Source organism: Oculina patagonica, chromosome 10 (assembly GCF_052425735.1).
Source record: "Oculina patagonica isolate OP01 chromosome 10, crgOcupat, whole genome shotgun sequence".
In the NCBI taxonomy this organism is placed as follows: Eukaryota; Metazoa; Cnidaria; class Anthozoa; order Scleractinia; family Oculinidae; genus Oculina; species Oculina patagonica.
Window position 1 is genome coordinate 14956323 of NC_135767.1, and position 26333 is coordinate 14982655.

Consider the following 26333-nt stretch of genomic DNA (forward strand, 5'->3'; position numbering starts at 1 on the left):
TAGGCCGCGGGTTTTAATTTAATTCGCTAATGTTAAATGTGTTTTTTGAATTGACTTTCCTTGAGAATATGTTTTGCTTTCTTTCCAAAGTAAGCTTCCTTTATCAAACCAGAATTTTTTGCACAAAGAAAACTAAATGAAATAAGTCATCTTTTCCTTATAGGACACAAGAGACAAAAACAATTACTTAACTCTCAACAAGAAGATTTCTTTCAGTTAAAAAAGTAACATTTAACCTATTAATATTTTAGACTCAAGCGCGAAATGAAATTAAATCGCGAGAAAGGCAGGTTTCCTAACAAAGAGACAAAGAAGTGCGAAATCCTTTTTTCTAATTAGCACATTTATTCAAAAAGCTTAAACATTATCATCGTAGCATCCTCTACTACAAAACAGGGCCACAAAAACTTGAACACAATCGGATAAATAATTTCCCCACGAACGATTCGTCATCCGATCTGTTTTTAATTTAAGCATTCAGTTACAACGAAAAGTAAAGAATAATTTACCGAATTCAGGTACATTATTCTTACTCATTTTCGCGCGTACTCAATTCCGTGAAAATTAGAGAGCCGAATTCTGCGACTATTTTTTCGCGATTGCATGAAAAATAAGAGCAAAAGTGTATTAAATTTCGCGATGTTGTCAGTATTTTCTGAATCAGTCGTCAAAGACTAAGGAACTACTGAAAATATACAAAGGTCTGGTTCATTGTAACAACAAGGAGCCTGTAAACGGAAACTTTGGTGACTGTACTAAAGAGGGCTTGGCCGATTTATAAGCTGAAGAAAACGGTTATCAGAGGAAGGGTGCAAGTCGAAAACAAGACGAAAATATATTTTCAAGGATAGATAGATGCATTTACAAACATTTAAAATTTCTATTGTTTGCATATAAAATATGGTATTAGTTTTCGCGTGTTTTAACTTCGCGCAACGTATTTTTCGCGCGTATTAGTTTTCGCGATTATTCTGAAATCGCGAAAATTGCGAAAAATAGTTCTTGTGAAAGTTAGTAAGAATAACATATCATTTTTTTTTTTCACTTTTGGTAACGCTTTCTAATGTGTCAAAGCGCTTTTCTATTAAAACCACGCTTGAATAAGAGCCATTAAATCAATTTATTCATTGATAACAACGCCCATAAATCATCTTCCTTTCCTGCCATTTCTATAAACAGCCGCGCGTCAAGCCACAAGTGACGATAAAAGCAGCTTTCATCTCAAGGTGCATTTATTCAGGCGTGACCGCGTTTCAACAGTTTTCACGCCCAGGGCAAATTGAAACAAAGACGAACGATGGATTTCCGCAAGGTTTGGTCGATTTTCCTGAGCTGTTGGGCTTTTTTTCTGGTCTTACACCTCGCTACGGCTAAGCCCCGCAGCCGTATTGAGGGAAATGGTAGGTTAATAATATTAATTTACTAGCTGGCTTTGCGCAACAAGTGTGTTTAGACTATAGTTAGGCAACATCGATGTCTTTTGAAAAACCATGCGGTCTTTCAATCCAAAAATGTAATTCCCTTCCTTTAATTTTTTAAACTCAATTTCGGCGAAATCTTAAGTTTAATTCAGTAGTCTCAGTTGAAAGAAGTAAATTTAACGGTTTTTAAATGATTTATGTGCGTTTCACATTAAATTCTCGAAATTCTCAGTCAACGATCCTAATTGTATCGCAAACAAATCTACAACAAAATGAAATTACTAATTGTGTCCCCAATGCTGATAAAAAGTCTTTTTTGCGACAAAAAATCTATTTCAGGTTCAACTGCCAGTTCGAATTTTTAATTAAAACGCAAAATTTCGAAATAAGTTCAGGGCTGTTTTTCTTTTTGTTTGGCTAATGTTAGGTGAAAATGGCGGCCACGTTTGTTTCCAAAATAGTTTAGCGTACATTTGAAAAGAAGTCTTCTTCGAAATATTCGAGGCGCATACAAAAACAAAAACAAAAAACAAAAAACAAATGCCGCACGGCAAACTTAGAGAAAGATTGCGAAATAGCAAGCGAGCTGTATTATTACAAATGAAGTTCAAAGTCCTGGACATAATGCAATAACGTAAAATATATTTTACAGTAGATAACATAAGATAATTAGAATGAATTGCATCGTTAAATACAAATATAAGTCCATTGACTTTTATTCTGGGATTAAGAGGGTGGGGTGGGTTGGAGGGCTAATTGTCGATGAGTATTTTGTGTATGAAATTTCACTAAAGAGGCAGTATGTTCGGACCCAGGACGTAATTGTAGGCGTTAACGTATTGTTACAAAAATTATACCAAAGGGCTTTTGACCTACATACGTCAGGGTCGGTCAGCGTTTTTATGTATACGATATACAGGGGGATTTTAAACTGGGTATACAGTATTTCATGCTGAAAATCGCGCTTTTATGGGCATAAAGTATACTGTGTTTTCCAAATTTTGGTATTTTGCATGATTTTTGGGGGAAATTTTGGATGTACTGGTACATGCTTTTCGGGTATATTGGTATACCACTTACCCCCCTTGCCGACCCTGATACGTAAAGACACAATACAAATACAATACCGACAGCCCATGGCATATCAGCATTTATACCATGCCATAGAAAATACAGCCAATCAGAATTCAGGAAAGCCATTGTATATTCGACGGTATTCAACTCAACCTTCCCATCGTGCGCTGCAATCTTATTCTCGACGAAATTTAGTAAGCGTATTTTCTATGGCATGGTATAAAATAGTTACACAACACTTTCTCGTGGTATACTACGGAATATCCCACTCGTCACTTGTATTTTCTTGGTATACACACTCGCCTAAAGGCTCGTGTGTATACCGAAAAAAATACAAGTGACTCGTGGGATATTCCATAGTATACCACTCGAAAGCGTTGCATAACTAGTATTTATTAAATCTTATTTGCTTTAAAATATTGCAACAATTTCCATTTCACTTGTCCTTGATGAAAGTTAGTCTTGTCTTACAGAAATATTTAGCCGCATTAAAAAAAATTGCAAAGCGTTGCATCTTTCAGTTAACCAAAACAGTAAGTATTGTTATAACATTGACTGCCGCCTCTTCTATTTATTAATTAGTGGACAGGAATAAAGAATTCTGATTGGCTAAGACGGAGGGTATTTTAGGCATTTTTTTGTTCGTGGAGGGCACAATTTCTCCAAAGATCCCGAAGATCGCCAGAGGAACTACAAAGATTCCAATGTGGATCCAAAGAGTTCCGAAGATTTCCAAATATTCACCCGAATATTTCCCGAAGATCACCTAGATCTTCTGGAGATTCCAAAGATCAACACTTTCGAAGAAATTAGGAAAAGTTATCGGGAGGACAACAAACATTTCTCATCAATAGCTAACGTCTCCCAAAGATTCCCGAAAGAGCCTCATGTCTTGATCACACGAATGTTTCTCTCTATGCTTAAAAATATCTGGTCTTTCCTAGTAAAATTGGGAAAATCAGGTTACAGGTCCTTGATTAAAGGTAAAGAAAGTGAAATGAGGTCATTGATCATCGTGCCATACCTTTGATTGCGCATAACGCCGTCTAATGCTTTCATAATGCTTTTTGACATTAATTAAAGGTGTGACAAAGGTATCGTGAAATTTGTCGCGCCTCAAATCCCTGTCAAAGGCGTTATCAAAGGATTTGTTTTTTGGTGTGAATCAAAAGTGTAGCAGATTCGACTTTTCTTGCTATGAGAAGACAAGACAAGAGCAGGAAACAAATCGTCGGTTTTTGGTTAATAATGTTAGAGTTGGGTTTGTCAGGAGGCAGGATATGGTTTTAAGTTACGCCACGCCTTTTCATGTAGTTGTAGATAGTGAAAACATGTTGAAACAGTTGTAACATTGCGAGCAGCATATGTTGCACACAACAATTTAGGGTTGACGTTCAAATGTATAAAAACAATCCTTCATTCTTCCATTTCAGGTTTTGGTAAACGAGATGTACTATCACGGCGCGGTGGTTACTTCCCCATATCCGAATGCTATAGCGATTATGAATGCGACTATGGCATGAAATGCGACCCTCAATTTGGATTTTGCATTGAAGTTTCTGGTAAGCACAAGGTCCACGGAAATGCCAATGATCCAGTAGTGTAGCAGTTCTCGTAACCTTGAAATTACAGTAAAAACCCGCGTATAAGAACATAACATTTAAGGACCTGTTAGGCTAAAATTTCATTTTTAAGCACCCTTCACATAAGAACCATTTCAGGCTAAAATTCGAAAACAGGTTCTTATCTTTTTTTAAAAAAAAGAAGAAATAATCTTCTCAAAAATATAGAATTAAAAAATCTCAAAAATATATTTATAACACAGTCTGTACACATTATAGTTACAGCATAGTTACATAAAACTTGTCCTCCTTGAATATAATTATTAACTGTGATAAACAGATGAACCTTATGAAAACACAGTACATGAACAGTATAGGTTTGATTTTAACAGAATCAGATTAAAATAGTATAGTATTTTGGTTACCGAAGCCTCCAAGAATACTGTTATTGGACATTAAAGACCAGATCATTTAAAAATTCTACTATATTTCTTGAACAAAAGTTAAGAACCTAATTAAGAACCTAGTTAGCCTAATTTTACACTAAATACCATTTATATAAGAACCTGTTTAGGCTAACTTGAAAAAACCTAGGTTGTTATACGCGGGTTTCTACTGTAATAGTCTATTTTTGGGAGCTAGGGGCATTGCTCCTGTTGTTCAGTGTTCTAGTGTTCTCTCGAGAAGTAGAGAGCCATTTGTTGTGAGACCTTGCGAGAGCTACTTCGCAGCCGACCTTAAGAACTGGCAGAAAAATGAAAATGGGTTAGAAGTTAGATAAGAATTTTCAAGTATCAGTTCTTTTATTTAATATATTATTTTTATTAATGTAGTCATTGTTGTTACTGCTGCTTTTGTTGGTGTTGTTTCTGTTGTTGTTGTTATTGTTGTTGTTGTTGCTCATGTTGTATTTGCTGTTTGTTGTTGTTAATATTGTTGGTGTTGTTTTTTTGATAACAATTGCCAAGGTTTGGTGTCAGCTTAATAGGCCTTATGCATGATAAAGTCATTAGCTCAAAATTCACCACCAAGCCTCGTTTACGCAAATTATTCTCAATCCTCTGCCACCTTCATGCAGTTTCCACGTGGATATTCTTTTCATTTTTGCTGCTTTGGGAATTCGTTCATGATAATATTTACAAGTTTACAAGTTTGCACTTCGAAAGCGAGGCTTGGTGGTGAAACTAGCCGGTCTGACGTTAACATGCATAAGGGCTATTGGATTTGCTCCCTTTTTGTTTGCTTATTTGGAAGGCTTCTAAAGCTTTTCTTTTTTTTTTAACGTTTAACTGACTTTTCAGAGAATTCTCGCGAGCTTTTTTCCACATACCTCGCAAGAGGGCTTTTAGACGTTTCTAGCTCACCAAACTCTTTCTGTTTTTGTCCGAAGAGTTTTGAAACTTTTCAAGTGTTTCTGCGAATTCGAAGAGTTTGCAAATAGTTTGAGTAAGTTACCAGAGCAGCACTCCCTTGTACCTATACTAACTTAAATATTTTAGTGCGTGTTCGCACATAAGGCCGTCTTCTATAGCTTTTACATCTGTTTGTTTAATTTGTTTGTTTCTTTTCTGGTTCTAACATAGGTGGCGAAGGTCGTCGGTGAGGAAGGCTATACATCAGCGAGAATAAACTCCTGTGAGAAATTTAAAAACATAAGAAAAGCAACGCTAACGAACAGCTATTAAAGGAATGAGTTACAATTCGGTACTTAAATAGATGCACTGTAGTTGCTATTTGAAAAATGAACTTCTGTGAAATTAAATATTTTAAATGTTAATTCGATAGAGTTGATATTTATTTTGTAACTAAAGGCTGACTCTCAAATGATGCCCCGATCGTTTTTTATCGCATCGATCGTTTGCTAATACTGATCGAAGCGATTGGAAGAGATCCGGGGTTCTCATATGATCGTTCCCATCGCCTGGTATGAGCCAAGACCTAAGAAAAACAATCATTTTAGCCCAAGATCCAACGCAATGGTAACCTTCAATGAAAGAGTAAAACTCGTGGCTCCTTATCTTTTCCGCAGTTATTGCTGTTTTAAGGCGAAGAAGGGAAAGAGAAGCTAGGAGGATAGAACACGGTCTATCCAAGCAATCTTGATTGCCCCAATCGCCGCAGACGTTAGCGATCGTCCATGTAATGTTCTCATATAATCGCCCCGATCGCAAAAAAAACTTTTTGAAGTGACAGAGGCGATAGAAAATTGCGGCGATTATATAAGAACTAGGCTAGGCGTATATATTCAGTTACAATGAAAGGTAAATAATAATTTACCAATTCAGCTCTTACTAATTTTCGCACGTTCTTAATTACGCCAAAATTCGATAGCCGAATTTCTCTAGTGTTAATTTTCGCGATTCGTGAAAAATTAGTACAAAAGTGTTTAAAATTTCGTCAGTGTTTTCTGAATCAGTCGTCAAAGACTAAGGAACTACTGAAAATATACAAAGGTCTGTTTCATTGTAACAACAACGAGCCCGTAAACGGAAACTTTGGTGTTTGTACTAAAGAGGGCTTGGCCGATTTATAAGCTAAAGAAAAATGTTATCACAGCAAGGGTGCTAGTCGAAAACATAGATAGTGATAGATGATGATGATAGATAGTTGCATTTACAAACATTTAAAATTTTTATTGTTTAAATATAAAATATGGTATTAATTTTCGCGTGTTTTAATTTCGCGCAATGTATTTTTCGCGCGTATTAGATTTCGCGATTATTTTGAAATCGCAAAATCGCGAAAATAGTACCCGCGAATATTAGTAAGAGTAAAGTATCATTTTTCTTTCCACCTTTGTTAACGCTTTCTAATGTGTCAAAGCGCTTTTCTATTAAACCCACGCTTGAATAAGAGCCATTAAATCAATTTATTCATTGATAACAACGCCCATAAATCATCTTCCTTTCCTGCCATTTCTATAAACAGCCGCGCGTCAAGCCACAAGTGACGATAAAAGCAGCTTTCATCTCAAGGTGCATTTATTCAGGCGTGACTGCGTTTCAACAGTTTTCACGCCCAGGGCAAATTGAAACAAAGACGAACGATGGATTTCCGCAAGGTTTGGTCGATTTTCCTGAGCTGTTGGGCTTTTTTTCTGGTCCTACACCTCGCTACGGCTAAGCCCCGCAGCCGTATTGAGGGAAATGGTAGGTTAATAATATTAATTTACTAGCTGGCTTTGCGCAACAAGTGTGTTTAGACTATAGTTAGGCAACATCGATGTCTTTTGAAAAACCATGCGGTCTTTCAATCCAAAAATGTAATTCCCATCCTTTCATTTTTTAAACTCAATTTCGGCGATTAAGTTTAATTCAGTAGTCTCAGTTGAAAGAAGTAAATTTAACGGTTTTTAAATGATTTATGTGCGTTTCACATTAATTTCTCGAAATTCTCAGTCAACGATCCTAATTGTATCGCAAACAAATCTACAACAAAATGAAATTACTAATTGTGTCCTCAATGCCGATATAAAGTCTTTTTTTGCGACAAATAATCTATTTCAAGTTCAACTGCCAGTTCGAATTTTTAATTAAAACGCAAAATTTCGAAATAAGTTCTGGGCTGTTTTTCTTTTTGTTTGGCTAATGGTAGGTGAAAATGGCAGCCACGTTTGTTTCCAAAATATTTTAGCGTACATTTGAAAAGAAGTCTCCTTCGAAATATTCGAGGCGCATACAAAAAAAAATAAATAAAATAAAATAAAACAAATGCCGCACGGCAAACTTAGAGAAAGATTGCGAAATAGCAAGCGAGCTGTATTATTACAAATGAAGTTCAAAGTCCTGGACATAATGCAATAACGTAAAATCTATTTACAGTAGATAACATAAGATAATCAGAATGAATTGCATCGTTAAATACAAATATAAGTCCATTGACTTTTATTCTGGAATTAAGGGAGTGGGGTGGGTTGGAGGGCTAATTGTCGATGCGTATTTTGTGTATGAAATTTCACTAAAGAGGCAGTATTTTCAGACCCAGGACGTAATTGTAGGCGTTAACGTATTGTTACAAAAATTATACCAAAGGGCTTTTGACCTACATACGTCAGGGTCGGTCAGCGTTTTTATGTATTCGATATACAGGGGGATTTTAAACTGGGTATACAGTATTTCATGCTGAAAATCGCGCTTTTATGGGCATAAAGTATACTGTGTTTTTCCAAATTTTGGTATTTTGCATGATTTTTGGGGGAAATTTTGGATATACTGGTACATGCTTTTCGGGTATATTGGTATACCACTTACCCCCCTTGCCGACCCTGATACGTAAAGACACAATACAAATACAATACCGACAGCCCATGGCATATCAGCATTTATACCATGCCATAGAAAATACAGCCAATCAGAATTCAGGAAAGCCATTGTATATTCGACGGTATTCAACTCAACCTTCCCATCGTGCGCTGCAATCTTATTCTCGACGAAATTTAGTAAGCGTATTTTCTATGGCATGGTATAAAATAGTTACACAACACTTTCTCGTGGTATACTACGGAATATCCCACTCGTCACTTGTATTTTCTTGGTATACACACTCGCCTAAAGGCTCGTGTGTATACCGAAAAAAATATAAGTGACTCGTGGGATATTCCATAGTATACCACTCGAAAGCGTTGCATAACTAGTATTTATTAAATCTTATTTGCTTTAAAATATTGCAACAATTTCCATTTCACATGTCCTTGATGAAAGTTAGTCTTGTCTACAGAAATATTGAGCCGCATTAAAAAAAAATTGCAAAGCGTTGCATCTTTCAGTTGCATCTTTCAGTTAACCAAAACAGTAAGTATTGTTATAACATTGACTGCCGCCTCTTCTATTTATTAATTAGTGGACAGGAATAAAGAATTCTGATTGGCTAAGACGGAGGGTATTTTAGGCATTTTTTTGTTCGTGGAGGGCACAATTTCTCCAAAGATCCCGAAGATCGCCAGAGGAACTACAAAGATTCCAATGTGGATCCAAAGAGTCCCGAAGATTTTCAAATATTCACCCGAATATTTCCCGAAGATCACCTAGATCTTCTGGAGATTCCAAAGATCAACACTTTCGAAGAAATTAGGAAAAGTTATCGGCAGGACAACAAACATTTCTCATCAATATCTAACGTCTCCCAAAGATTGCCGAAAGAGCCTCATGTCTTGATCACACGAATGTTTCTCTCTATGCTTAAAAATATCTGGTCTTTCCTAGTAAAATTGGGAAAATCAGGTTACAGGTCCTTGATTAAAGGTAAAGAAAGTGAAATGAGGTCATCGATCATCGTGCCATACCTTTGATTGCCCATAACGCCGTCTAATGCTTTTTGACATTAATTAAAGGTATGACAAAGGTATCGTGAAATTTGTCGCGCCTCAAATCCCTGTCAAAGGCGTTATCAAAGGACTTGTTTTTTGGTGTGAATCAAAAGTGTAGCAGATTCAACTTTTCTTTCTATGAGAAGACAAGACAAGAGCAGGAAACAAATCGTCGGTTTTTGGTTAATAATGTTAGAGTTGGGTTTGTCAGGAGGCAGGATATGATTTTAAGTTACGCCACGCCCTTTCATGTAGTTGTAGATAGTGAAAACATGTTGAAACAGTTGTAACATGGCGAGCAGCATATGTTGCACACAACAATTTAGGGTTGACGTTCAAATGTATAAAATCAATCCTTCATTCTTCCATTTCAGGTTTTGGTAAACGAGATGTACTATCACGGCGCGGTGGTTACTTCCCCATATCTGAGTGTTATAGCGATTACGACTGCGTCTATGGCATGAAATGCGACCCTCAATTTGGATTTTGCATTGAAGTTTCTGGTAAGCACAAGGCCCACGGAAATGCCAATGATCCAGTAGTGTAGCAGTTCTCGTAAGCTTGAAATCAATAGTCTAGTTTTGGGAGCTAGGGGCATTGCTCCTGTTAATAATAACAATAATACTAATAATAATAATAATAATAATAATAATAATAATAATAATAATAATAATAAAACTTTATTTAATCTCGAATTTAGAGTAGCTAATATTTCCGAGAACGAAAAATAGATAACAAAAAATTACAGTGCGGCTTCTGTAACCGGGGTCACCCAGACAAAGTTAACCAATCACAAAGCAGAACGGAAACAATAAATTTCAGCATTTTTCCCTTCAGCCAATGAAATGTCGAGTACAGAACAAAGAAATTTCAACTTCTTCGTTCGCCACGAAAACACATCAATGCTAAATTTTGTCTGTATGGCGCTGGATTTTCAATTAACTTCGATTGCATCCCTTTTGAGCTTGAGTAGTTGTGACAGCACAAGTTGGAAAGTAAATATCAGCGACATTAATGAAAGAGGAGTTCGAAACTGTGTCAAAACAGGTAAAACAACGGCCATGCTATATGTCTCCAGACGTAAAAGTGCGTGGCGCAGTTCGCTCGTGACAATTTCAGACAAATTCCTCTACGGCATCAACCGGAGTTTTGGTAGTACCATTTGGAAAAGTATGTTAGTGTTGAAAACATCACCGATTTTCCTGTTCGGAATTTGTCCTGTGTCTTGCATTGTTTATACAATTGAAAGAAAAACTGAAACAGCCAGCAATAAGTTTTATTTTTTCCCGAGGATAAAACGTCCGTCGCGTTCACTGCTTTCACAAATCGATTCTTGAAAACTTGCATGACGAATGACATTCATTTGTACAGCATGTGAAACTACTCAAATTTTAAATCGAAACGTCAACGCTAGCTAACGCTCTATTCAACATATAAAGTAAATAGCGTCACGAGTGAACAAAATGAAACTTCACTGTTTTTTACTCAACTGACATTTTATTGTGTGAAGTGAAAAAAATAAATGTTGTCATCGTCGATTTCTCTGGTACGTTATGCACTTTAGAATGTCTTCCTTTGCTGGCCTTACGTGCATTTCTTTTCCAAATAGTACTACCAAAACTCCGGTTGATGCCGTAGAGGAATTTGTCTGAATTGTCACGAGCGAACTCCGCCACGCACTTTTACGTCTGGAGACATATGGCAGGGCCGTTGCTTTCCCTGTTTTGAAACAGTTTCGAACTCCTCTTTCATTAATGTCGCTGATATTTACTTTCCAACTTGTGCTGTCACAACTACTCAAGCCCAAAAGGGATGCAATCGAAGTTAATTGAAAATCCAGCGCCATACAGACAAAATTTAGCATTGATGTTTCCGTGGCGAACGAAGAAGTTGAAATTTCTTTGTTCTGTACTCGACATTTCATTGGCTGAAGGGAAAAATGCTGAAATTTATTGTTTCCGTTCTGCTTTGTGATTGGTTAACTTTGTCTGGGTGACCCCGGTTACAGTAGCCGCACTGTAAAATAAAAATTAGGGTGTCGGTAAAACGCCGACTCGGGGCCGGGGTCGGGGTCGGGGTCGGGGTCATTTTTTTTATTTTATTTTTTTTTTTAAATCACTGATTCAGAAAAAAATACAAAGTTGATATTATCGTGTGGGGCATTTCGAGTCGAAAAAAAGCATTTCCTTTACAAATTCGCCACAAATCTTGATCCTTATATGCGAGAGGTAAAATTTAACTTTAACATACAGTCAAGAGAGGCTAAGGGGACCCTTATCCTCTCTTGATACAGTTTAGCCTACTTTGTCTACTTCTCTGTAATCGAATAATATACACCCGCTTTCAATGTTACGTGCATAGCTATCTTTCAACGTCCATCTTTCGACATACATATACATACATACATAGACTTTATTTTCACTCGAATCTGTAAAAGATAGCACTATACAGTGCTCTCATACTGTCGACGTGCTTTTTGAAATGAGCCAATCAAAACCGACGGATACCCTTGTTGGTTTCACCCACAAGGTCAAAAAGTCATGCTGGTGGGCTGTAACTGGCGGATTTCGATCCGTATTGTTTGTTACAACAAACCGCTATCACCAAACACTAAAAGCGGGTGTAATACTTCCTCGTCAGCATAACCTCAATTTTAGCCGTTCTTTGCTCATTTTGCATTTTGTTGATCAACAGAACCACCTTGTGATTCATAAAAAAATAGATTTTGTTTTGAAAGGCTCTTCGGTTTTCAGTCCCACTGAAACAAATTAGGTATAAACAGAGAATTCAAGAGAAACTCGCGTAGACGTTGTCTCGCAAATATTCTAAATCTGTTTATTTTTAAACATGCGCGGCAGATTTTTGTAGTAGAATTTGGTGGGCATGAACTGTTTCAGGTGTAAATTAAATTGTATATGTTTTTGAGTAATAAAAATTAAAGCTGCCTTTCATATCCAAAGAGGTATTTTCAAAGAAGTAGAGCGGTCTGTTTTGACAGAGAAACTCGCATGTCGGGCGGTTTGTTGTTACATGTTTCAGTCACGAAAATTCCTCAACAATCGAGACATATAGCCAGCTTTTTAAACTTTTGCACAGACGTCAATTGCTGGATCGACTGGATCGAATTTGAACAGCAAACGAAGATTGTATGGTGTGTGTAGTAAGCGAGAGCGACGAAAGGCGGGCAGGATAGAACTCACCATTTGCGTCGAAATCGATGTGTACATTAAGATCAATTTTAATTAAAATTTCTTTCCGCATTTCAGTCACGCAAATTGGAGAAATGGCTAAATACCTCCACTTATATTTAAAACAATAACAGAATTTATAAACTTAAAGATTGCGAGACATGTTAATGCGAGCTTCGCTGTCTAAACAAAACAATATTGCTTCCTTATAAATATTTTTTGGATACGAAAGGCGGCTTTATTTTAACGATATAAACCTGAATTAATTTTCTCTTGCTACACAAACGCATCAGTGTACAATTTGATTTAAACTTGAAAAAGTTCATGCTATGTTATCGAGGAGATAACGCTCAGAAAGAAGTCGGCAGCACATTCTATACGCCAAACTGTTTAATAGAGAATTTCACCTGTCGCCAGTTAGACCACAAATTTCTTCTTTTATACTTTTGAACTTATAACGATCAAAATTCCCGGCTATTTTGTGAAGGAAATGCTTTTTCCGACTCGAAATTTTCCATACGCCAATATAAACTTTGTATTTTTTTTTCTGAATCGGTGGTTTTTTTTTTAAAAAAATAAAAAAATTGACCGCGACCCCGGCCCCGGCCCCGGCCCCGACCCCGACCCCGAGTCGGCGTTTTACCGACACCCTAAAAATTACTATTTACATATTTAAAATTGACTTATATTAACTAATTATAAAAATTGTCATTTACATGCTTCATGAATTGGCTTTGCAGATGTGCCTTTTAAAGTCAGATAAGTTACATAGCCTTATCAAATTAGGTAGAGAATTCCATTATTTTGTTGCCAGATAAGTAAAGGAGTGGAGACCAAAAGTTGTAGCTCTAGGTTTGGGCATTTCCAGTATATAGTTTCCACGCAGGTTGTATGAAGTAGAACGGAACGAGAACATGTTTCTCATATAGGCTGGATAGTCATTGAAAAATAGACTTTTGTACAAGATAGTAAGGAATTTACAGATGCGTTGATCATGAAATTGGAGACAGTTTATCCTGTCTAGCAGCACATTATAAGGCGATTCAAAATCACTTAAAATGAATCTCAGAATCCTTTTGTTAAGTGGTTGTTCAGTGTTCTAGTGTTCTCTCGAGAAGTAGAGAGCCATTTGTTGTGAGACCTTGCGAGAGCTACTTCGCAGCCGACCTTAAGAACTGGCAGAAAAATGAAAATGGGTTAGAAGTTCCTTCCCGAGCAAATTCTTGGCGAACAAGCAAGACAGATATGGCGAGCGAACTGGCTTTGTGTACATGTATATATTTCGTGTGAGAACACACCAAAAGGACTGTAGTCAGGCTGGTCGCCGATTGGGCAGAATAATACAAAGGGAATACAAAAGATTTTTCTGCCCAATCAGGAGGCAGTATTCAGAGAGCTTTTTGAACTGGTCTGGTAAGACTCTTTCCCCAGGGGCACTTTTAGTCGATACAACTTTTATATGCTGATTTTTTTCCCCGCAGTTTCGCGCCATTTTCTACCCGCATTTTTGCGTTTCTCTCCCCCCACTAACTGCCCCTGGGTCTCCGAGGATGATTACTGCGATGATCTTTCATTTGCTTAAAATTGTTGTTGTTGTTGCTCGTGTTGTATTTGCTGTTTGTTGTTGTTAATATCGTTGGTGTTGTTTTTTTAATAACAATTGACATGGTTTGGTGTCAGCTTAATTGGATTTGCTCCCTTTTTGTTTGCTTATTTGAAAGGCTTCTAAAGCTTTTGACTTTTTCTTTTTTTTTTTAACGTTTAAATGACTTTTTCAGAGAATTCTCGCAAGCTTTTTTCCACATACCTCGCAAGAGGGTTTCTAGACGTTTCTAGCTCACCAAACTCTTTCTGTTTTTGTCCGAAGAGTTTTGAAACTTTTCAAGTGTTTCTGAGAATTCGAAGAGTTTGCAAATAGTTTGAGTAAGTTACCAGAGCAGCACTCCCTTGTACCTATACTTAAATATTTTAGTGCGTGTTCGCACATACTGAGGCCGTCTTCTATAGCTACTCATTTGCATGGAAGCTATTTAACAAATTGATTCCATTTTGCCGTGCGTCTGTTGAGTTATAGATCACAGATGACGTCAAAATGTGGTAAGAACAAAAAAAGTGGCCCACGAGCCGCAAGGCGAGTGGGTCACTGTTGTTCTTACCACATTTTGACGTCTTCTGTGATCTATAACTGAACAGGCCCACGGCAAAATTGAATCTATTTGTTTTATATAATAAAACTCTGATATATATTATGAACTCTGATCACGCGCGCGAGTCACACCACCGCGTGACGTCATCTATGCGTCTGTACTCTGATAGATCATAAGTAAGAACCAATCAAAATGCGCGTAGACTTCAGGTTATTATATAAAAATGAATGTTACATCTGTTTGTTTAATCTATTTGTTTGTTTTCTGGTTCTAACATAGGTGGCGAAGGTCGCCGGTGAGGAAGGCTATACATCAGCGAGAATAAACTCCTGTGAGAAATTTAAAAACATAAGAAAAGCAACGCTAACGAACAGCTATTAAAGGAATGAGTTACAATTCGGTACTTAAATAGATGCACTGTAGTTGCTATTTGAAAAATGAACTTCTGTGAAATTAAATATTTTAAATGTTAATTCGATAGAGTTGATATTTATTTTGTAACTAAAGGCTGACTCTCAAATGATCGCCCCGATCGTTTTTTATCGCATCGATCGTTTGCTAATACTGATCGAAGCGATTGGAAGAGATCCGGGGTTCTCATATGATCGTTCCCATCGCCTGGTATGAGCGAAGACCTAAGGAAAACAATCATTTTAGCCCTAGATCCAACGCAATGGTAACCTTCAATGAAAGAGTAAAACTCATGGCTCCCTATCTTTTCTGCAGTTATTGCTGTTTTAAGGCGAAGAAGGGAAAGAGAAGCTAGAAGGATAGAACACGGTCTATCCAGGCAATCTTGATTGCCCCAATCGCCGCAGACGTTAGCGATCGTCCGTGTAATGTTCTCATATAATCGCCCCGATCGCAAGAAAACTTTTTGAAGTGACAGAGGCGATAGAAAAGTGCGGCGATTATATAAGAACTAGGCTTAAAAGAACTCTAATTGAAGAACGTACTGTTCGTGGCATTTTGTTCATCAAGTTAACTATTCACTTTGATTTGATGAGAAGGGGATGTGGCGTGGATGGAAGGGGTATGGTATTAAGCTGCTAAACATTTTTTAATAACTATTTGATAGCATTTAATGTCAATATTATTATGATAAATTCAACAATTGTCTTGGAAACTTAAAATACAAGAGAAATCAGAAACTCGTGACAGCCGAGGGAAAACTTAATATTTCGTCTCTTGTTACAAGACAACTTTATCACCAACACACAGAACATAACATTTTACAGTGCTGCACTTAACTCATATAGAAAGCCAACAATATAAGATAATTCATATTCAATTTAATCCATTTTTAATAGCTTTCTAGATACTAAACGAGGCTCATGAAAACCGCGGCATGGATCTGTCCTCATCTATCTTCTCAGGTGCTGGAATAATGTCCTCATCGACCTCATCAGGTCCGGTTGTGATGTAAACACAGCGCCCATAAACCTTGCCAGTAAGTTTGTTGGTTTTTCCTCTTCGCGTCGAACATGTCATGCCAACTCGACAGGGACATTGCATGGCGCCGGGCTGTGTGATGAAAATGCAATACAATAACTATGAGAATATGCAATTATTTGGCTAAAATGATTAAAAAGGTTAAAGGAGAAGTTCACTCCAGAATGGCCATTTATTTTCTTTACGCCAATAAAAAGTTTATACAAGGATATGTTATTCACCAAAATTTCAGCCTCCAACGTGCGCTATAACCCTACGAAATCTTTCTTTGAAGTAGCCAAAAGTTCGACAACTGAACGCCGCCATCTTGGAGCTGGTAATGTATGCGTGACGTCAAAGAGCTCAGCCTGAAGTTTGGCGGGGAAATTTAAATACTCGAAACTCCTTGTTTCTTTGTAGTGGCTTTTGTTTGTCAAAATGCCTTTTTGTGCAGCTCCGTGTTGCTTCAACAGAGCTCCATGAGATACAAAAATCTTTTCACCGTCTTTCAATATCTAAAAGAAAAATTGCTCAAGAATGGCTTATAAGAATGGGTAAAGGACGAAAAATTCCTGCCAAAGCGAACACAATATTTGTGTGTTCCGAAAACTATACGGAAGACTGCTTCGAAGAAGATCACAGATACAGTCTCCAAAAAAAAGAAATAGCCAGACGCAATCAACCAATATAAGATCGCAACTTCCAAGGTGAGCTTTATGTCATTTTTGTAGTTGACTGACTGAGCTAGAAATGTTTGAATTATTTCATTTTAGATCAAGCAAAATTTTGACTTCTTGTTTGTATCTTTTTCTCTGTCTTTTTCCTTCTATCTTTATTTACATGTACAACCCAGTCATTGCATTCAAATTTTTTTAGCCCGTTTTGTTATTTCTATTCTGAGAAGTGTTTTTGCCAATTGAAGTCAATTTTTGTTCATGCTGTAATTATTTGCCGTCGTGGTATTTGCTCGATTAAACACCGGCTTCGTATAAACGCCGGATCAAAACTGTTAACTTTTAAATAAACGCCGGGGACGTTTGATCGAGGTCCCGGTGTTTATTTGCCGTCGAGCAAACAAGTAAACATATTCTCTTAAATAGCACTGCAACAACAAACTGGTAAGGTTTGCTTCTTTGGTAATTTTTTATAATGTTCAATGAAACGTCCGGCGTAAAATAACTAGGATGGATGCTGTAAACAAAATGAAACAGCAATGTTCGCGTTCGTGTTGTCATGACTGACGCACTGTTGTTTATAACAGTGGAGGAGGACATTTATAGCCGCGGAGGACGTTGGCGACATTGCCGTTTATGGTCTCATTGGCTGTATATGTTCTGCAGTTCTGTTTGAAACAAATCTTGATAGCAACATGCACGTGCCGTATGCATTACTGTTACTTTGGTAATAATCATCCTCGGAGACCCAGGAGCAGGTTTTCGGCCGTGACGACGAGAAAAATCGTTGTTCTCGAAGGAGAGATAATAATAAATCAACTAAATTACAGAAAATTGCACTTCGTTAATAAACACCGGACCCCGATTGAAAACCGGCTTCAAATAAACGTCGGGTTTACCAGGCCAAGTTTGAAATAAACGCCGGAGGTGTTTGATTGAGAAAATACAGTAAGCAAAATGACTGGTATTGCGTCTGGCTTTTTCTTTCTTTTGTGGGTATTGCCACGCAGGAGACTGTATCTGTGATCTACTTTGAAGCAGTCTTCCACATAGTTATTGGAACACACAAATATTTGTGTCCGCTTTTGAGCAATTGTTCTTTTAAATATCGGAAGACGGTGAAAATAAACACCTCTTTTTGTATTTATTGGAGCTCTTTTTGAGCAAAATGGAGCTGAACAAGCAGGCATTTTGACAAACAAAAGCCACTACAAAGAAACAAGGAGTTTCGAGTATTTAAATTTCCCCGCCAAACTTTAGGCTGAGCTCTTTGACGTCACGCATACATTACCAGCTCCAAGATGGCGGCGTTCAGTTGTCGTGTTTTGGGCTACTTCAAAGAAAGATTTCGTAGGGTTATAGCGCACGTTGGAGGCTGAAATTTTGGTGAATAACATATCTTTGTATAAACTTTGTATTGGAGTAAAGAAAATAAATGGCCATTCTGGAGTGAACTTCTCCTTTAAGTTAGCGTCGGGTTAAAAATTACCATCTCCTCAGAGAGTGTAATCTGGATTTCAAGTGACGAGGATGATCGAATGGAGCAGAATGAAGGTAAAAATCAAGACCAAAAAAATCCCTAGGGCTTCCAACAAAACCCCAAAAAATTTCTGGACCAAAAATACCCCCAAAAAAACCCATGCCGAATTTCTGATCTTTTAATTTCCAGAAAGGGGACATATAACACAAAGAAAACAGAAATTGAACGCTCGCATTTGGTTATTCATCATACCATCTGAATTTATCTTTCCCTCATCTGGTAGTCATTTTAACAATGCTAGAGACACCCAAGAACACTTCTGTTTTAACAAAACATGATGAATATCAACTCTTAACACGACCACTACCACAAATCTTTAGATAATTTGTTTTTAGTACTAAAAAAAAATCCCTACTTTAATAAAGCCACACCCAAAAAAATACTTGCCAAACCATTCAATTCACCCCGACACTTCAAATCTCAAGATTTTCGTAATAACTAGGGTGTGAAAAGTGCAAATGAAGCATAATTGTGACAAAACTTTAATTTTTTCCTGTTCTGTTATCTGATAGTGCGCTGGTATTTATCATGCAATCGTTTTTGGAACACTGATAAAAACCACCAATTGTCACGAGTTCCAAAATTGCGCAAAATGTTACAACTTGAATTTACACAAAACTAGATGCTTAAATTTTGCATTTGTTTAAGGCATACCAATATGTGTGGATCGCACGGTTCTTTCAGTTGTGGTTGAAGTAAACAGGTACCATTCGTTGTGGGCGACACTCCAGCACAACATTCCTTGGGACTGCAGTCACTTTGAGACTGACACTTTACAAATTTCTAAAGTGAAACAAAAATTCATCATCATTCCTCTCTGTGCTTAAAGAGACAGTGTAACGAGAAGTCTTCAAAGTTTTTGTGTACACTGTGCTAGAATTATGAGGGTACACTCACTGATCAACAAAAAAAACTTTGAACAACAAAATAAGGGCATAAATTCATTCTCCAAAATGTGAAACAACTGTGTTCAATGATTTTTTTTTTTTTTAAAAAGTTCTTCCAAGAAAAACTGTTAAACTTGAAAATGTCGGCCCGTGTTTTTCAAGTTTGAGCCCACTTCTTTGCTACCAGTCTGTAACCACACCACTGTTTAACAATTTTAGCGAGGCTAGGCCACTATGAGTGGATTTTCCAATTAACAGCAACACCTTCATTGGATTTTCAAGTAGTAGCAAATGTTGGTGAAACTGTCCCTTTAATTTGAACACAGCGGCTTCGGTTCTGGAGCGCACTACACTCGTGGTCGGAAAAGCAAATAATGTACCTCCAAAAGTAATCACACTATAGTAATAAAACTTGTTAGGTGTGTTACGCAATCGTTTATTTAAGTGGCAGTTACGATTATGACGTCATATTACGTATTTATGACATTATATACATTTCAAAAGTCCGCCCTCTCTTTAAATTTTTCATCAATAAACACCAAGAATCGAAACCTCTGGCCAATCTCTTTTTGTTTTCTAAAATCTGTTTGGCTATAGTAAACTATAATAAAAAAAAAGGACAAGAGGAGGCGTTCGCTTGCATTTCCATGGTTCTTCACACCTCTCCGTTGATGAAGAAGAAGAAGAAGAAGAAGAAGAAGAAGAAGAAGAAGAAGAAGAAGAAGAAGAAGAAGAAGAAGAAGAAGAAGAAGGAGGAGGAGGAGGAGGAGGAGGAGGAGGAGCTCCTTGCTGCAAAACTTCAGTTTTTGCGGGCACTTTACGGCCAAACTCATGAAAACTGACAAGAAGAACTCTTACTCGCCTGTAGGGGTTTCACCAGCTCCGTTAGGGAGAGGTGTTTCTTTGGCGCTACCTGCAACAAGATATACTCAGTGTTTCTTTAATAGTCTGGCACAAGGCTTGCCTGTACACCACTACAAGTGCGACCTAAAGATAATGTTGACCTTGGAAATTTTTATAGGATTCTCTGTGAGTGCGACAAAGTTTATTTGGAGGAAACGGGAAATCTTATATGCGTGAAAAGATGAAAAAAAAAACGTTAAGTCTAGACAAAACTTAAATACAGTAGTAATAATTACTGACCAAGTCAGGCTTCCCCGGGTCTGTAACAAAGGGGTTCTTCTTTGGCGCTACCTGAAGCAACAAGGCAAACGCATTTTTTTTTTAGATCTAGGCAATGCTAAAAGGGACTATGGCACGGGGATTTAGCTGATTTTTGGTCTAAACTGTTCTGAAATCAGAATCTTAATAAACATCATCTTTGAACATCTAAAGAAATATATAACCTTACTTTGCGGATAGAATTCAAGCTACGGCTATAAATATCGATTTTTCGACGACGCGCGGAAACAACTTGAAAACGTTTGCCTAACTTTTTTAAATTGCAATCCGCTTCCATCCAAGCCATCCGCAGCCAAAGATACTCGTTAACAGTTTCAATACTCTAATAAAGCAATTTTTAATAAATATGGACTGTTAATTTTAGTTTTCCTGCGACACAAATATAAATTTTGGCTGTTGGAAAATCTGGTAAAACTTCAACAAACTGGAACACAAACTGTTGACTCAGATAAAAATGTAGGATGTTTACAGGATTCGCTATTCCCCAAAAATTATAGGTAAAAAATTGAAATGTATGTTTTTATACCCTTGGTACAATTTGAAATTTTTCTGTGTTCTGGTGTATGGTAATAAATGAAAATGAACGTAAAACAAAGAAAATACCAGATTGCACCAATTGCAAGGGGAAAATTCAACCACAACGTATGCGTAAATGGATGAAGGAATATAACAGATCAGAGGCGTACGGCTTCCCCGTACCCAGGTCTCCAAATAAGGAGATACGCAACCAATATGACCCGATTGCCTGTTGAAGACTGGTACCAACAAATGTAAAAATTGTTGAAACATTTCGGTTTTGTACCAAAATGATCGTTTGTTTGACAAATGATGAACAAATAAAAAAATATCATTTCAAGCCACGTGAAACAATCACACTTTTTAGTTTTCAAATCTAAAATTATTTAGTAATTTTCGTAACTGCGTGCACACTTAAGTAGCAAAACAGATATTCCTGTCTTATGTTTATTAGGCTCAGAATGAATTGTTTTTTCTTTAAGATGAATTACATTTTAGTCGATGACCGTACCGTGGTAAAACGCACGTTTGGATTGGATGTCTAGTTGGTTGGCATTTAAAACGCACATCCTCATTGAGTTCGCCTTATTAGTTGGTATTTAAAACACGTTTCCTAATTGGATCCCAGTTGGTTGACATCTAAAACGCACCACCTGATTGGAGGCCTAGTTGTTTAGCAATTTTAAAACGCACAAACTGGTTGGATGGCTAATTAATTCAGAGAACAGAATAACAGAATGGTTTCACGTGTATTAAAAAAAATTATTTTTAAAGAATGGTTACTTTACTCTTTAAACTATTGATTTGTGAATGATTTCAATATGGTTGAATGAATAATGGCTTCATCTCACAAACTGGTTGGATGGCTAATTAATTCAGATAAGTTTTTTTTTGCGCTCTAAACAGAATGGTTTCACGTGTATTAAAAAATTAATTTTTAAAGACTGGTTACTTTATTCTTTAAACTATTGATTTGTGAATGATTTCAATATGGTTGAAATGATAATGGCTTCTCCTTTATATTTTAAAACAACAAAAATCATCTTTAAAAGCATTGTGTTCCATAAAACCTGTAGCCTTGGCCACTGAAGTAAACTAAAGTGAATGTTTGCTACATAGGGCGACCTGTGTTGTTTCGGTGTTGTTTGATCTCCGTATTAGCATAAATTTTTCGAAAAATAATTTTTGTCAGGCAAACTTTCAAAATTTGTTAATATCATAAGTTGAAGCGTTGATGCCATATACAATAGCAAGTCTAAGAGGAGAAAAACGTCAAATTTGCGGACAAAATATCTTTCTTTTGTATAAATATTAAATAACTTCTTATATATAAAAAAGAGCTGAAAATGATTTTCTGTGATTTGTGAAAAAGCTTTCTTTTTGTGTTTTTTTCAACTTCGTCAAATTTGCGGACAAAAAGTTTTTCCTATATAAAAAATATTAAATAACTTCTTATATATCGAAAAAAATTGTAAGTGATTTTCTGTGATTTGTAATAAAACTTCCTTTTCGTGTTTTATCAACTTCCCGTACACTTTCTAGAAATGCGTGGATGTATTGCGAGGGACGTATTCTGACTGTGAAAAACCTGTTATTTTTTACATGTAAAATAATGACTATCACGATACAACCAAATTAGCCCTTTTTACCGCAAATAATAAATTTTTGATGAAACATTTAATCCTTGACTAAACCAATTTACCAAGCCAAAAAACGAAACAAGCAACATCGCATTTTTTTACCAGCGACAATGTTCTAAATGTCGTTTTTGATAAAAGATGTCAAAAACAATTAATTAACCAGGAAAGAATACGAATTTTAGAAATCTGGTTACACTTCTATTGTACACTTTCCGACTAACTGGATATTCTATGTAATTTGCTGTGTTTCTAATCTTTTCAAGATCTTTATCTTTAATATTTTCGTGGCCAAAACCAAAATTAGAAAAGAAAATTGGGCTTTTATTCCAAGTAGGAAACTTTTCAGCCAGGGAAGTCTTAGCGGCGAAATTTGCCTAAAATCCCCACAGCGTTTGAAATTGTACCGCCTGACTATCCGAAACACAAATACCGCACAGATGTGTCACGTAAAGTAACAGTATGTTTTTCAGTAAAAGTTTGTGTAGGCGGGTCAAATTTTTTGCCATTAACGATACATCTATTTGGTACGCACATGCTGATCTTAAACAAAAGAGGGTTTTCCCATACCAACTGTATGCCTTAAAACTTTCTCTGCGGAAAAAAGCGTGTGGTCGAAAGGATCAAGAACTGAAGAGTGCTTTTTTGTGAGACTAAAACCGCTTATACAAAATATTCTTAATATCGAAATCTTAACTTGTTTGACATTTTGTCGCAACTTCAGTAAAAATCTTAAAGTTTTTGAGAAGCTTTTAGCCTTAATTGCGAGAAAAGGTCATAGATAGCTTGGGCGTTAACTAACCTGTGTCCGGCCAGGTATAAATTAAAAATGATTTGAATTAAATACGGTGAATTCAATAATTTTATCTTTTCTACTAAAAGCCGGCTGAGAACTGAATTATTGATATAAAAGGCAAACTTCAAATTTGAATTTGGTCTACCGCCTGATTGAAAAGTAAATCAACTTTTCAAAAAGTTTGCATTAGAAAGCGTCGAAAAATAATCATTTAGGAATGTAAAAGAAATAATGTATTATGCATTATTTTTGTTCCTTTCAGCGGACGGTACTTAAATTTCTCGGTTGGAGCTCCGCGTATAAAAATCGCACCCTGCTACTTCAAAAGAAATTAATTGAAGAGCGAACGACACATGAATTACGCTAACAAAGGTTCTAAATTTGTTACACTAACAAAATTCCTTTTCGTTTTAATACTACGTTCAAAATATGACAATCTGTTTGAAATTTTTCGTGCTATCTCGTAGTTCTTTGTGATTATTATTATTTAAAAGATTTTCTGAACCAAAATTTCTCCAACGAATAAGATGAAAAAAAACTTCCTTTTTCGCAGTTTTATAAAACATATTTTCTTCGTTCTAAACTCAAACGCAAATATATAAATATGGGAAGCTATTGAACACAAAAGCTTGAGTATTTTAAAACGTCCTAAGCAATTATTTCTGAAGTGAAGCTTTCTGGCAGACGCTTATCTCAATATTTTTCCATTTATCATTAAAATTTGTACAACAAACCTGTTTGTACCTCAGAATTGTAATAATTCGGTACTTTTTACAGACAATATCCCAGCTTTGAAAGTTCTTTCATCGGCGCTTAACCGTCAAAATAATTGCGCTCATAGATACCCTTTAAGCGAAAAAAACAGCGCACTAAGACAAAATAAAAAATATATATATTCAAACAAAAATTAGAAAAAAAGAAAACGAGAGAAATAAATTAAAAAGATACAAACTTACCTTACGATACGCTAAGCACGTTGATAATAAAAATGCAAAAACGCCTATCCAAAGCAGAAGTGATTTCATTGCGATATAGCTCTTGAGTTTGCGTCGTTTTCAACAAACAGCTTGTCCGCACGGCGAATGTCTTCAAATGCGAACTCCTAAATATATATGGGCGTTTTGTCCAGACTGTGTCGCCCCCGCTCGGTAATCAAGCCACTGAACTTTGCATGTGGAGTGTTGTTTTGAACATTTTATGTGCTTAATACCGGATAGTCGTATATCAAGCAAAATAATCACGCATTCAACTTGACCCTTGGAAACCACGCTTCACGCAAAATATCGATCTTGACAACACCTCATGCTAGATAATTCTCCACTGATCGAGAACGCCAGCGCGCGGGCAACAGATGGTCATTTATAGATGGGTAGATTCAAACACTGTAGCGTTGTTTTGCAACGAAGTTGCGCGCTTACAGTCGCCGATATAAAGTGTTAAGAAAATGGAGCAAAAACTGGAAAAAACCGGAAATAAGGAATTGCGAAAGCCTGTTTAAATTAGACTGACTGGTTAGACTTAATTCGCTTATTTGTAACTAAATGTGCAGTTTGGGCTTACAGAAGTTTCAGTTGCTGATATAGAAACAAAAATGGCTGCAGGAATAAAATATGAAATCATGCGCGCTCAAACTGTGTCAGCTTGGACAGGAAGAAACGCCGAGTCACCGGTGTCAAGCAATAATAAATTGTTGGACTTTACAAAGGAAGTTTTCCTGTTATTTACATTACCGGCTCCCGGCGAAAATTATCCCGGTCGTTTTTTGACCTTCAATAAACTTATTCCGGTTTATTCCTCAGAAAGCGTCAGAAAAGGGCCGAAAATCGGTAGAAACTTTTTAACAGAACTAGGTATTGATTTTAAAACAGCAACTCGAACAAAACAGTGAGCACCTTTTGTTTCCTTCTTTATTTTCGATTTCTAAGTCTTAAATTGGTAGATTCGTAATTAAGCATCCCGATGCACTATTTACCAAGCCATCACATTTAATGTTCAAGTAAAAAGCTGACAGCATCATTAAAACGAGGCATTTCTTATGACAGAATAAGATTTCTCTATTTTACCATACTAACATACTGAGAGTTTTGAGAGCTTTGAGAAAGCATGCATGCACAAATGCGCTCCTCTCTGGAAGAATTAATTTTAGAAAAGATAAAAAAAAAAATTCGCTCGCCACAGTTAACTTATTTCGCTGTATCGGAAAAATGGAAGACAAATATAAGTTTTAAATGTTTTTTTCTTGTAAGGACAGAGGATAAAACTGTAGTGAACAAGTCTTATTTAAGGCTAAGTGGTCACACATTTCTTCTAATGCAGCCTCGAATACTTTAAAAATAGTAAAACTTGTTTTTGACCCTCGACATAAAAAATAACATTTACTTAAGGCAAAATGAAACCACTGAAACTTTTAGAGAAAGTAAATTAAACAAAAGGTTATTTACCAACGATATCTCAAGGACTGGAAGTGAAATTAAAACTTTAACAATATGGCAAAGCCTTAGACAAACTTAAGTTACTCAACACGTCCGGGCTAAAAAGACAGACCGGCGCACTCAATTCCGGCAAAACAAAGGAAGCCTTTTATACCTCTATTGTTAAGAATCTGCTAAACGTTCGGCCTCTTGGAAGGCTGCACATTTTGAGATTTTCTTTTGTTTGTCGTGTTTTTGTAGATTACCTATTAAATTAGCAGCTGCTTCAGAAAAAAAAAGGCGTTTCCTTTTAAAGGAAATTTCACACAAGAATAAAGTGAAACACTCCTGCATATTATTATGCAGAAATTGTTGCTGGGTTTTTGCATGTGCGGAAGGACATTGTTAATTGTTTTTTCCGCAGGTGAAAGGTTAAAAATAAGGAAATTCATAAACGTTTATTCATTTAATGCTTTACAATTCCCCGGTTGGTTTAAAATATCGTTTATCTATAAAAGGCTGGAACGAAAGGGTCGCGTCTGGTTTGAGAAGATCAGCGAAT

General features: G+C 36.5%; 1 protein-coding gene and 2 long non-coding RNA genes across 4 annotated transcripts; 2 read left to right on the plus strand and 1 right to left on the minus strand.

Annotated features, from left to right (window-relative positions):
* Positions 1–1252: 1252 nt before the first annotated feature.
* On the plus strand, positions 1253–5769 carry LOC144629246 (uncharacterized). Its single transcript, XR_013566319.1, has 3 exons — positions 1253–1400; positions 3929–4057; positions 5641–5769. It is a non-coding gene; the product is annotated as an uncharacterized LOC144629246 (long non-coding RNA).
* Positions 5770–7062: 1293 nt separating this feature from the next.
* Positions 7063–15073, plus strand: LOC144628091 (uncharacterized). The gene is made up of 3 exons (XR_013566201.1): positions 7063–7206; positions 9737–9865; positions 14977–15073. It is a non-coding gene; the product is annotated as an uncharacterized LOC144628091 (long non-coding RNA).
* A 901-nt stretch (positions 15074–15974) lies between these two features.
* On the minus strand, positions 15975–25503 carry LOC144667520 (uncharacterized). Of its 2 annotated transcripts, XM_078528947.1 has the most exons (5): positions 24317–25503; positions 20373–20423; positions 20092–20142; positions 18997–19125; positions 15975–16221 (listed from the first exon to the last, which is right to left on the minus strand). In XM_078528947.1, the coding sequence occupies exons 1-5, from the start codon at positions 24383–24385 to the stop codon at positions 16030–16032; spliced, it is 492 nt and encodes a 163-aa protein (XP_078385073.1). In that variant the 5' UTR covers positions 24386–25503; the 3' UTR covers positions 15975–16029. The 2 variants fall into 2 exon arrangements, with proteins under 2 accessions (XP_078385073.1, XP_078385074.1); XM_078528948.1 differs by lacking the exon at positions 20092–20142 and having other exon boundaries at positions 24317–25500.
* Between the last annotated feature and the right edge of the window lie 830 nt (positions 25504–26333).

Excerpts from the sequence above, each read along its gene's own strand:
- LOC144667520 (XM_078528947.1), bottom strand. The coding sequence starts at position 24,385 with ATGAAATCACTTCTGCTTTGGATAGGCGTTTTTGCATTTTTATTATCA. Across the intron at positions 20,424-24,316 it reads CGTGCTTAGCGTATCGTAAG|GTAGCGCCAAAGAAGAACCC; the intron begins GTAAGTTTGTAT and ends TTGTTGCTTCAG. Across the intron at positions 20,143-20,372 it reads ACCCGGGGAAGCCTGACTTG|GTAGCGCCAAAGAAACACCT; the intron begins GTCAGTAATTAT and ends ATCTTGTTGCAG.